General features: G+C 53.4%; 1 protein-coding gene across 1 annotated transcript in view; it reads right to left on the bottom strand.

The window, feature by feature from the left end:
• Positions 1 to 12349, bottom strand: part of LOC140364421 (guanine nucleotide exchange factor VAV3) — a 127674-nt gene that overhangs the window by 34430 nt on the left and 80895 nt on the right. Inside the window, exons 12-14 of the mRNA XM_072450540.1 lie at positions 12015 to 12101; positions 11804 to 11889; positions 9886 to 10018 (exon numbers count right to left, since the gene is read on the bottom strand). Coding sequence (XP_072306641.1) covers positions 9886 to 10018; positions 11804 to 11889; positions 12015 to 12101 — 306 coding nt within the window. The remainder of the gene's footprint in view (positions 1 to 9885; positions 10019 to 11803; positions 11890 to 12014; positions 12102 to 12349) is intronic.

Here is a 12349-nt window from a genome sequence, read left to right as displayed (position 1 = left end):
GAGCTGAGAGGAGGAGAGGAGGAGGGAGCTGAGAGGAGGAGAGGAGAGACAGAGGGAGCTGAGAGGAGGAGAGGAGAGACAGAGGGAACTGAGAGGAGGAGAGGAGAGACAGATGGAGCAGAGAGGAGAAGAGGAGAGACAGAGGGAGCAGAGGAGAGACAGAGGGAGCAGAGAGGAGGAAAGGAGAGACAGAGGGAGCTGAGAGGAGGAGAGGGGAGACAGAGGGAGCTGAGAGGAGGAGAGGGGGGACATAGGGAGCTGAGAGGAGGAGAGGAGAGACAGAGGGAGCTGAGAGGAGGAGAGGAGAGACAGAGGGAGCTGAGAGGAGGAGAGGAGAGTCAGAGGGAGCTGAGAGGAGGAGAGGAGAGACAGAGGGAGCTGAGAGGAGGAGAGGAGAGTCAGAGGGAGCTGAGAGGAGGAGAGGAGAGTCAGAGGGAGCTGAGAGGAGGAGAGGAGAGACAGAGGGAGCTGAGAGGAGGAGAGGAGAGACAGAGGGAGCTGAGAGGAGGAGAGGAGAGTCAGAGGGAGCTGAGAGGAGGAGAGGAGAGTCAGAGGGAGCTGAGAGGAGGAGAGGAGAGTCAGAGGGAGCTGAGAGGAGGAGAGGAGAGACAGAGGGAGCTGAGAGGAGGAGAGGAGAGACAGAGGGAGCTGAGAGGAGGAGAGGAGAGTCAGAGGGAGCTGAGAGGAGGAGAGGAGAGACAGAGGGAGCTGAGAGGAGGAGAGGAGAGACAGAGGGAGCTGAGAGGAGGAGAGGAGAGTCAGAGGGAGCTGAGAGGAGGAGAGACAGAGGGAGCTGAGAGGAGGAGAGGAGAGACAGAGGGAGCTGAGAGGAGGAGAGGAGAGACAGAGGGAGCTGAAAGGAGGAGAGGAGAGACAGAGGGAGCTGAGAGGAGGAGAGGAGAGTCAGAGGGAGCTGAGAGGAGGAGAGGAGAGTCAGAGGGAGCTGAGAGGAGGAGAGGAGAGACAGAGGGAGCTGAGAGGGGGAGAGACAGAGGGAGCTGAGAGGGGGAGAGACAGAGTGAGCTGAGAGGAGGAGAGGAGAGACAGAGGGAGCTGAGAGGAGGAGAGGAGAGTCAGAGGGAGCTGAGAGGAGGAAAGGAGAGTCAGAGGGAGCAGAGAGGAGGAGAGGAGAGTCAGAGGGAGCAGAGAGGAGGAGAGGAGAGTCAGAGGGAGCTGAGAGGAGGAGAGGAGAGTCAGAGGGAGCAGAGAGGAGGAGAGGAGGAGGGAGCTGAGAGGAGGAGAGGAGAGACAGAGGGAGCTGAGAGGAGGAGAGGAGAGTCAGAGGGAGCTGAGAGGAGGAGAGGAGAGACAGAGGGAGCAGAGAGGAGGAAAGGAGAGACAGAGGGAGCTGAGAGGAGGAGAGGGGAGACAGAGGGAGCTGAGAGGAGGAGAGGGGGGACAGAGGGAGCTGAGAGGAGGAGAGGAGAGACAGAGGGAGCTGAGAGGAGGAGAGGGGAGACAGAGGGAGCTGAGAGGAGGAGAGGAGGAGGGAGCTGAGAGGAGGAGAGGAGAGACAGAGGAAGCTGAGAGGAGGAGAGGAGAGACAGAGGGAGCTGAGAGGAGGAGAGGGGGGACAGAGGGAGCTGAGAGGAGGAAAGGAGAGACAGAGGGAGCTGAGAGGAGGAGAGGAGAGACAGAGGGAGCAGAGGAGAGACAGAGGGAGCAGAGAGGAGGAAAGGAGAGACAGAGGGAGCTGAGAGGAGGAGAGGAGAGACAGAGGGAGCAGAGGAGAGACAGAGGGAGCAGAGAGGAGGAAAGGAGAGACAGAGGGAGCTGAGAGGAGGAGAGGAGGAGGGAGCTGAGAGGAGGAGAGGAGAGACAGAGGGAGCTGAGAGGAGGAGAGGAGAGACAGAGGGAACTGAGAGGAGGAGAGGAGAGACAGATGGAGCAGAGAGGAGAAGAGGAGAGACAGAGGGAGCAGAGGAGAGACAGAGGGAGCAGAGAGGAGGAAAGGAGAGACAGAGGGAGCTGAGAGGAGGAGAGGGGAGACAGAGGGAGCTGAGAGGAGGAGAGGGGGGACATAGGGAGCTGAGAGGAGGAGAGGAGAGACAGAGGGAGCTGAGAGGAGGAGAGGAGAGACAGAGGGAGCTGAGAGGAGGAGAGGAGAGACAGAGGGAGCTGAGAGGAGGAGAGGAGAGACAGAGGGAGCTGAGAGGAGGAGAGGAGAGACAGAGGGAGCTGAGAGGAGGAGAGGGGAGACAGCGGGAGCTGAGAGGAGGAGAGGAGGAGGAAAGGAGAGACAGAGGGAGCTGAGAGGAGGAGAGGAGAGACAGAGGGAGCTGAGAGGAGGAGAGGGGGGACAGAGGGAGCTGAGAGGAGGAGAGGAGAGACAGAGGGAGCTGAGAGGAGGAGAGAAGAGACAGAGGGAGCAGAGGAGAGACAGAGGGAGCTGAGAGGAGGAGAGGAGAGACAGATGGAGCTGAGAGGAGGAGAGGAGGAGGGAGCTGAGAGGAGGAGAAGAGAGACAGAGGGAGCAGAGGAGAGACAGAGGGAGCAGAGAGGAGGAAAGGAGAGACAGAGGGAGCTGAGAGGAGGAGAGGGGAGACAGAGGGAGCTGAGAGGAGGAGAGGAGGAGGGAGCTGAGAGGAGGAGAAGAGAGACAGAGGGAGCTGAGAGGAGGAGAGGAGAGACAGAGGGAGCTGAGAGGAGGAGAGGGGGGACAGAGGGAGCTGAGAGGAGGAGAGGAGAGACAGAGGGAACTGAGAGGAGGAGAGGAGAGACAGAGGGAGCAGAGGAGAGACAGAGGGAGCAGAGAGGAGGAAAGGAGAGACAGAGGGAGCTGAGAGGAGGAGAGGAGAGACAGATGGAGCAGAGAGGAGAAGAGGAGAGACAGAGGGAGCAGAGGAGAGACAGAGGGAGCAGAGAGGAGGAAAGGAGAGACAGAGGGAGCTGAGAGGAGGAGAGGGGAGACAGAGGGAGCTGAGAGGAGGAGAGGAGAGACAGAGGGAGCTGAGAGGAGGAGAGGGGGGACAGAGGGAGCTGAGAGGAGGAGAGGAGAGACAGAGGGAACTGAGAGGAGGAGAGGAGAGACAGAGGGAGCAGAGAGGAGGAAAGGAGAGACAGAGGGAGCTGAGAGGAGGAGAGGAGAGACAGATGGAGCAGTGAGGAGGAGAGGAGAGACAGAGGGAGCTGAGAGGAGGAGAGGAGAGACAGATGGAGCAGAGAGGAGGAGAGGAGAGACAGAGGGAGCTGAGAGGAGAAGAGGAGAGACAGAGGGAGCAGAGAGGAGGAAAGGAGAGACAGAGGGAGCTGAGAGGAGGAGAGGGGAGACAGAGGGAGCTGAGAGGAGGAGAGGAGAGACAGAGGGAGCAGAGAGGAGGAAAGGAGAGACAGAGGGAGCTGAGAGGAGGAGAGGGGAGACAGAGGGAGCTGAGAGGAGGAGAGGGGGGACAGAGGGAGCTGAGAGGAGGAGAGGAGAGACAGAGGGAGCTGAGAGGAGGAGAGGGGAGACAGAGGGAGCTGAGAGGAGGAGAGGAGGAGGGAGCTGAGAGGAGGAGAGGAGAGACAGAGGAAGCTGAGAGGAGGAGAGGAGAGACAGAGGGAGCTGAGAGGAGGAGAGGGGGGACAGAGGGAGCTGAGAGGAGGAAAGGAGAGACAGAGGGAGCTGAGAGGAGGAGAGGAGAGACAGAGGGAGCAGAGGAGAGACAGAGGGAGCAGAGAGGAGGAAAGGAGAGACAGAGGGAGCTGAGAGGAGGAGAGGAGAGACAGAGGGAGCAGAGGAGAGACAGAGGGAGCAGAGAGGAGGAAAGGAGAGACAGAGGGAGCTGAGAGGAGGAGAGGAGGAGGGAGCTGAGAGGAGGAGAGGAGAGACAGAGGGAGCTGAGAGGAGGAGAGGAGAGACAGAGGGAACTGAGAGGAGGAGAGGAGAGACAGATGGAGCAGAGAGGAGAAGAGGAGAGACAGAGGGAGCAGAGGAGAGACAGAGGGAGCAGAGAGGAGGAAAGGAGAGACAGAGGGAGCTGAGAGGAGGAGAGGGGAGACAGAGGGAGCTGAGAGGAGGAGAGGGGGGACATAGGGAGCTGAGAGGAGGAGAGGAGAGACAGAGGGAGCTGAGAGGAGGAGAGGAGAGACAGAGGGAGCTGAGAGGAGGAGAGGAGAGTCAGAGGGAGCTGAGAGGAGGAGAGGAGAGACAGAGGGAGCTGAGAGGAGGAGAGGAGAGTCAGAGGGAGCTGAGAGGAGGAGAGGAGAGTCAGAGGGAGCTGAGAGGAGGAGAGGAGAGACAGAGGGAGCTGAGAGGAGGAGAGGAGAGACAGAGGGAGCTGAGAGGAGGAGAGGAGAGTCAGAGGGAGCTGAGAGGAGGAGAGGAGAGTCAGAGGGAGCTGAGAGGAGGAGAGGAGAGTCAGAGGGAGCTGAGAGGAGGAGAGGAGAGACAGAGGGAGCTGAGAGGAGGAGAGGAGAGACAGAGGGAGCTGAGAGGAGGAGAGGAGAGTCAGAGGGAGCTGAGAGGAGGAGAGGAGAGACAGAGGGAGCTGAGAGGAGGAGAGGAGAGACAGAGGGAGCTGAGAGGAGGAGAGGAGAGTCAGAGGGAGCTGAGAGGAGGAGAGACAGAGGGAGCTGAGAGGAGGAGAGGAGAGACAGAGGGAGCTGAGAGGAGGAGAGGAGAGACAGAGGGAGCTGAAAGGAGGAGAGGAGAGACAGAGGGAGCTGAGAGGAGGAGAGGAGAGTCAGAGGGAGCTGAGAGGAGGAGAGGAGAGTCAGAGGGAGCTGAGAGGAGGAGAGGAGAGACAGAGGGAGCTGAGAGGGGGAGAGACAGAGGGAGCTGAGAGGGGGAGAGACAGAGTGAGCTGAGAGGAGGAGAGGAGAGACAGAGGGAGCTGAGAGGAGGAGAGGAGAGTCAGAGGGAGCTGAGAGGAGGAAAGGAGAGTCAGAGGGAGCAGAGAGGAGGAGAGGAGAGTCAGAGGGAGCAGAGAGGAGGAGAGGAGAGTCAGAGGGAGCTGAGAGGAGGAGAGGAGAGTCAGAGGGAGCAGAGAGGAGGAGAGGAGGAGGGAGCTGAGAGGAGGAGAGGAGAGACAGAGGGAGCTGAGAGGAGGAGAGGAGAGTCAGAGGGAGCTGAGAGGAGGAGAGGAGAGACAGAGGGAGCAGAGAGGAGGAAAGGAGAGACAGAGGGAGCTGAGAGGAGGAGAGGGGAGACAGAGGGAGCTGAGAGGAGGAGAGGGGGGACAGAGGGAGCTGAGAGGAGGAGAGGAGAGACAGAGGGAGCTGAGAGGAGGAGAGGGGAGACAGAGGGAGCTGAGAGGAGGAGAGGAGGAGGGAGCTGAGAGGAGGAGAGGAGAGACAGAGGAAGCTGAGAGGAGGAGAGGAGAGACAGAGGGAGCTGAGAGGAGGAGAGGGGGGACAGAGGGAGCTGAGAGGAGGAAAGGAGAGACAGAGGGAGCTGAGAGGAGGAGAGGAGAGACAGAGGGAGCAGAGGAGAGACAGAGGGAGCAGAGAGGAGGAAAGGAGAGACAGAGGGAGCTGAGAGGAGGAGAGGAGAGACAGAGGGAGCAGAGGAGAGACAGAGGGAGCAGAGAGGAGGAAAGGAGAGACAGAGGGAGCTGAGAGGAGGAGAGGAGGAGGGAGCTGAGAGGAGGAGAGGAGAGACAGAGGGAGCTGAGAGGAGGAGAGGAGAGACAGAGGGAACTGAGAGGAGGAGAGGAGAGACAGATGGAGCAGAGAGGAGAAGAGGAGAGACAGAGGGAGCAGAGGAGAGACAGAGGGAGCAGAGAGGAGGAAAGGAGAGACAGAGGGAGCTGAGAGGAGGAGAGGGGAGACAGAGGGAGCTGAGAGGAGGAGAGGGGGGACATAGGGAGCTGAGAGGAGGAGAGGAGAGACAGAGGGAGCTGAGAGGAGGAGAGGAGAGACAGAGGGAGCTGAGAGGAGGAGAGGAGAGTCAGAGGGAGCTGAGAGGAGGAGAGGAGAGACAGAGGGAGCTGAGAGGAGGAGAGGAGAGACAGAGGGAGCTGAGAGGAGGAGAGGAGAGTCAGAGGGAGCTGAGAGGAGGAGAGGAGAGTCAGAGGGAGCTGAGAGGAGGAGAGGAGAGACAGAGGGAGCTGAGAGGAGGAGAGGAGAGACAGAGGGAGCTGAGAGGAGGAGAGGAGAGTCAGAGGGAGCTGAGAGGAGGAGAGGAGAGACAGAGGGAGCTGAGAGGAGGAGAGGAGAGACAGAGGGAGCTGAGAGGAGGAGAGGAGAGTCAGAGGGAGCTGAGAGGAGGAGAGACAGAGGGAGCTGAGAGGAGGAGAGGAGAGACAGAGGGAGCTGAGAGGAGGAGAGGAGAGACAGAGGGAGCTGAAAGGAGGAGAGGAGAGACAGAGGGAGCTGAGAGGAGGAGAGGAGAGTCAGAGGGAGCTGAGAGGAGGAGAGGAGAGTCAGAGGGAGCTGAGAGGAGGAGAGGAGAGACAGAGGGAGCTGAGAGGGGGAGAGACAGAGGGAGCTGAGAGGGGGAGAGACAGAGTGAGCTGAGAGGAGGAGAGGAGAGACAGAGGGAGCTGAGAGGAGGAGAGGAGAGTCAGAGGGAGCTGAGAGGAGGAAAGGAGAGTCAGAGGGAGCAGAGAGGAGGAGAGGAGAGTCAGAGGGAGCAGAGAGGAGGAGAGGAGAGTCAGAGGGAGCTGAGAGGAGGAGAGGAGAGTCAGAGGGAGCAGAGAGGAGGAGAGGAGGAGGGAGCTGAGAGGAGGAGAGGAGAGACAGAGGGAGCTGAGAGGAGGAGAGGAGAGTCAGAGGGAGCTGAGAGGAGGAGAGGAGAGTCAGAGGGAGCTGAGAGGAGGAGAGGAGAGACAGAGGGAGCTGAGAGGAGGAGAGGAGAGTCAGAGGGAGCTGAGAGGAGGAGAGGAGAGACAGAGGGAGCAGAGAGGAGGAGAGGAGAGTCAGAGGGAGCAGAGAGGAGGAGAGGAGAGTCAGAGGGAGCTGAGAGGAGGAAAGGAGAGTCAGAGGGAGCTGAGAGGAGAGACAGAGGGAGCTGAGAGGAGGAGAGGAGAGACAGAGGGAGCTGAGAGGAGGAGAGGAGAGACAGAGGGAGCTGAGAGGAGGAAAGGAGAGACAGAGGGAGCTGAGAGGAGGAGAGGAGAGTCAGAGGGAGCTGAGAGGAGGAGAGGAGAGACAGAGGGAGCTGAGAGGAGGAAAGGAGAGACAGAGGGAGCTGAGAGGAGGAGAGGAGAGACAGAGGGAGCAGAGAGGAGGAGAGGAGAGTCAGAGGGAGCTGAGAGGAGGAAAGGAGAGTCAGAGGGAGCTGAGAGGAGGAGAGGAGAGACAGAGGGAGCTGAGAGGAGGAGAGGAGAGGCAGAGGGAGCTGAGAGGAGGAGAGGAGAGACAGAGGGAGCTGAGAGGAGGAGAGGAGCGTCAGAGGGAGCTGAGAGGAGGAGAGGAGAGACAGAGGGAGCTGAGAGGAGGAGAGGAGAGACAGAGGGAGCTGAGAGGAGGAGAGGAGAGACAGAGGGAGCTGAGAGGAGGAGAGGGGAGACAGAGGGAGCTGAGAGGAGAGACAGAGGGAGCAGAGAGGAGGAGAGGAGAGACAGAGGGAGCTGAGAGGAGGAGAGGAGAGACAGAGGGAGCAGAGAGGAGGAGAGGAGAGACAGAGGGAGCTGAGAGGAGGAGAGGAGAGTCAGAGGGAGCTGAGAGGAGGAGAGGAGAGACAGAGGGAGCTGAGAGGAGGAGAGGAGAGTCAGAGGGAGCTGAGAGGAGGAGAGGGGAGACAGAGGGAGCTGAGAGGAGAGACAGAGGGAGCAGAGAGGAGGAGAGGAGAGACAGAGGGAGCTGAGAGGAGGAGAGGAGAGACAGAGGGAGCTGAGAAGATTTATTTATCTATTTATTGACAATGAAACTGGTACTAAAAATGCATTTATGGAACTAAAACTTTAGGCTACTGTTAGTTCAGGTTAATTTTATCTGTTTAGTTTACACTGCCATTTATTTATTTTTTCAATCATAATACCAGTATTATATCTCTAGGCTGTGAGCTAAATGCTCAGTTGAAACACCTTTTTCACTCTTCTAATTTGTTCCTAAAACAATTTCAAGTAAATTCCCAGCAGGAGGTATTAATGAAGGTTGTTGCCATGGTGTTCTGTAGATGTTACGACACAGCAGGCCGCAGCGCTGTAGCATCGCAGTAGAATTTAGCGCGCAGCTACCGTGAGAATTCTTGAATATTTATAGTAATTTGGGCCATTGGAACACTTTATTCTTCTCCATTTCTTGTACTTGGCACAAAGTAACTCCTAATATCCGTGTTTGCTCTTGTAGTATTTGAACAATAAGTGATAGAGCAGCTCTTCTACATTCAAATGAATGGATTGCTTCTGGACGGATTGTTAGCCGTTTTCATCTTTACAGTGACAGCAATAAAATGAGTCCAGTTACGGTGTGTGAGCAATTATGAATTAAAACGTGAGACATGTTTATTTGCATCATTGCTCCCCTTTAAGTCAACTCATGTATGGGTTGTGATTTCTTATACATTCACCTTTTCAAACCTGTTCTGTTAAAGTGTCAAACCACATTAAGTCTATTGTCTCAAAGTGAGTGTCTGCAAACGAGCTCTAAACATGTTTATGAATGGGACGTGTGTAACGCTCCCTGTTTACAGACTCATTATTACCCAAATCATTGAGTCCTGGCATCTCATTCCTCATTTTGATTGGCAATATTTCCCACCCCTTGGCACTTAGTATTCACTGTGTGCCCGTGAATGCCTGGCCCAAAGCGCAGTTTAATGATAGCACCATCTGGGAAGAGGCAGACTCCGGCAAACTGACACCGTTTCTGTCCCAAATGAACCAGAAGATGTAAAACATGTGCTGGAACAAGCGTGCACCAAATTATTTAAGAAGCCTTTTCTATTGAGGGATTTGTTGAAATGGAAACATTCATTATTTTAGGAGTAGCATGCACGATGACAGCTTAGGTTTAGCCCATTTTGCGAATCTACATTTATTTGATAGATGGTTACGGCTGCTCATTACAACGCAGTGTAATGTTCCTAATTGGGTTAGTCACTGGTCCAGCTTTGGCCATAAAGAAGCGATTCCGAACGCAGTGAAGCAAGATATTCCCCCGTTTTGTGCTGCAGACGCTTCACATTCTACACCGTGTTAACAAGTGATTTCTGTTCATGACTGTCAAACTACATGCAAAACTTAACACGGCGCTTATGTAACGTTCGTAGGGTTTGAGTGCTGCCAAAAAGCTGAGAATCATGCGCTAATGTGATTGCAAAGTGGTGATAAAAGGGACATATTTCTGTCAAAGTGAAGTCGATGTGAATCAGCAGCCAATCAAAGCAAGTAGATTAAAGGCACTGGACAATTGTTCGCCACGTCCATTTCAACTTTACACTTTGATTTGTTTGATCCTGGTTTAGTTCTGCTGTAGACTTGGCTCAGTCCTGTTCAAATCCTGGTTTAGTCCAAGGTCTAGTCACAGTTTAATCCCAATTTTGACGTCTTAGTCTCATTTGAAACACCAAATAATACAGTTTCTTTATCTTATCATATAAATAGATAGTTATTTTAGGTTTCTACACCTGGTCCTTTGAGTTGTAGCAAATAAAAACACAGTATACCCACTAATAGCTACATTGTTCTCCACATCCAGCTCAAGAACGAAACAAAAAGACTGAAAATATACCACGATATCTTCCCAAGGCCAGATGTGAAGTTTAAAAAAAACATGTGTCTTGGCAGGTACACTGCGAAGACTCACAGGGGAGACGTATCCCTGTGAAGTCTGAGGCAACCACCAGCCTGCCATCCACCATAACATGAATTTTCCATGACTTTCTTTCAAGAGGGCAGAAAATACTTCCATGACCCAGCGACTGTGCAATTCCTATAGTAGAATTGTACGGTTCGCTCAAAGTCAAGCCATATATTATTGAGCTGAATAAGAAGTGCGAGCGGTAATGCGGCGCCTGACCTTGCGGCTCTCCTTGTCCGAGGTGGGGTTGTTGGTGATCTTGAAGAGGTGCAGGTCGATTACTTCCTTCATCTCGTAATTATCTCCGCGACGCTTGCTGACAATCACGGCGGCGTCGAACAAGAAGATGTGCCTGCGGAGAGGAGAGGTGCGGTCATGGCGGCGGAGGAGCAGGTCGTGGTCGGCTTTTGTGCGCGGGGGGTCAAAGGTGACGAGCACCATCGATCAAAGGAGGAGAACGCGGCGGTGAAGTGTGGAGATACAAAAGGAGATACAAGTGGGAGATGTAGGTTCTCCAGGGTCTGATTCAAAAACCGCATCAAAAAAAGTTTAGATTTCTTATCACACAGTATATTCAGTGTGTGTGTGCGTGTGTGCGTGTGCGTGTGTGCGTGTGTGCGCGTGTGTGCGTGTGCGTGTGTGCGTGCGCGTGTGTGTGTGTGTGTGTGTGTGTGTGTGTGCGTACGCGTGCGCGTGTGTGTGCGTGTGTGTGTGTGCGTGCGTGTGTGTGTGTGTGCGTGTGTGCGTGTGTGTGTGCGTGTGTGTGTGTGCGTGCGTGTGTGCGTGTGTGTGTGTGCGTGTGCGTGTGTGCGTGTGTGCGTGTGTGCGTGTGTGTGCGCGTGTGTGTGTGTGTACGCGTGCGCGTGCGTGTGTGTGTGTGTGTGTGCGTGTGTGCGTGTGTGTGCGCGTGTGTGTGTGTGTGTGTGCGTGCGCGTGTGTGTGTGTGTGTGTGTGCGTGTGTGCGTGTGTGCGTGTGTGCGTGTGTGTGTGTGCGTGTGTGTGTGTGTGCGTGTGTGTGTGTGTGTGTGTGCGTGTGTGTGTGTGTGCGTGTGTGTGTGTGTGCGTGTGTGTGCGTGTGCGATTGACTATTAGTTAGAGGTGGGCAATATATCGAAACATATATAATGTATAAAATTGCAAAATTAAAATATTGAGTATATCGTCAATTGGTGTAAACGATTCTAAATTACGTTACAAAAAAAGAGACAGAAACGCCAAGTGTAATAAAAACGAGTATAAAGTGATATTTCTGCCCTTGAACCTCAACTAAGACACAAAAGCGACATTTTAGAACATTCCTGATGCAACCATAACATGAACGTAATTTTCGACATAGCGCAGAAAATATTGAGCTATACATTTCTGTCAATATCGCTCAATTAGTTATGAAAAGTCTATGTACTGCTGAATTTGTTCAAATCCAAGCTACTTTAATGCTTCAAATTGTGTTTTTATTATTCTTATTCCTTCAGCTAAATTAGGCTTTGTACACATTTTCCTTTTCCTATATGCTGATGGAATATGTAGGAAGCAAGTATCTTAAGAATATGCAAATTATGTAATGAACATGTGTGAAAAAGGTGGAGACCGTAACTGTCAAATGCATCAAAGGTATAGATGACATTTTGGTGCTTAAATGTTTCCTCGCATTTCACACATTGGGTAAAGTGTGAAAAACAGCAATGTCATAATGAAAGTCTAGAAATATCACAATCTCCTCTTTTATATTTTACTCGTTTTCAAATGAAGTGCAGAAAAATTGTCAAGATAAAGTGTTCCACAGAAGTTTTACATGATCACATCAAATAATAATCACATTTTCACTTATTTTTGTCTTAATAAAAACTGATAAATATGACTCTCAGTATTAAATGTATGACTTTGAATCAGTTCCATCTCTTACAAAAGTATATATTTTGTCCACTGCTCCAAACCACATGCTTTTATTGACAGATATTTGACTGTAGAGCACTCGATTATTCATTTGAAACAATTCAGTCTCCTGCACAGCGCTGTACCACATGTTTGTATAAGAGAGAATGCCCCGTGTGGCACATTTAAATCCTCAGCACCTTCCTTTTAGTTCTGCAGTTCTGCCTGTTTTTCAGTTTTACAATCTCCCTGTCAATCATCTCACCGATCCTGTTTGGCTCGCTTGTCCACAGACGACACCCGCACTTCCCCGTCTCCTTTGGGCCTGCCGTATTTCTTCAGCGGCTGGTTCTAGGAAAGAGGAAAGAGGAAAGAGGAGAGAAGGAAGTTTAGAGGTGTGCATGATCATTGGGGTATTCCGCTTTTCCACCGCAGCTTGGGCCGGGATAAGGGCCGGTGAACTGCGCGGGACTTACCAGGTTTTCGATGGATTTCTGATACTGATCTATCTCTCGGAGCGTCTCGTTGTCTCGCTTCACCTCGTTCACGTACTGAGCCAAGTCCTGCGCCCACAGAATACACAATAATGGAGATCTACTGCAAGTACAGGATGTGGCTTACCGCAAAGCTACTGCATAATAAAAGTACTCTCTCCCATCGCACTGCATCGCTGTTAGATACTCTGAGTTTACAGCTGGGTTTTTGATTGTATTGTACAGTTTTTAGACTTATTATCTCAAGTTTGATCACTTTAACGACACAACAGACACAACTACCTTTCATCCCTTAAGTATCTGTATTCCTCATATGT

Source organism: Eucyclogobius newberryi, unplaced genomic scaffold, assembly GCF_026437365.1.
Source record: "Eucyclogobius newberryi isolate DKJ021-1_F unplaced genomic scaffold, fEucNew1.0.hap1 SCAF_18, whole genome shotgun sequence".
In the NCBI taxonomy this organism is placed as follows: domain Eukaryota; kingdom Metazoa; phylum Chordata; class Actinopteri; order Gobiiformes; family Gobiidae; genus Eucyclogobius; species Eucyclogobius newberryi.
The sequence above is the reverse complement of the archived record's forward strand: the minus strand, read 5'-3'. Positions and strand labels throughout refer to the sequence as shown.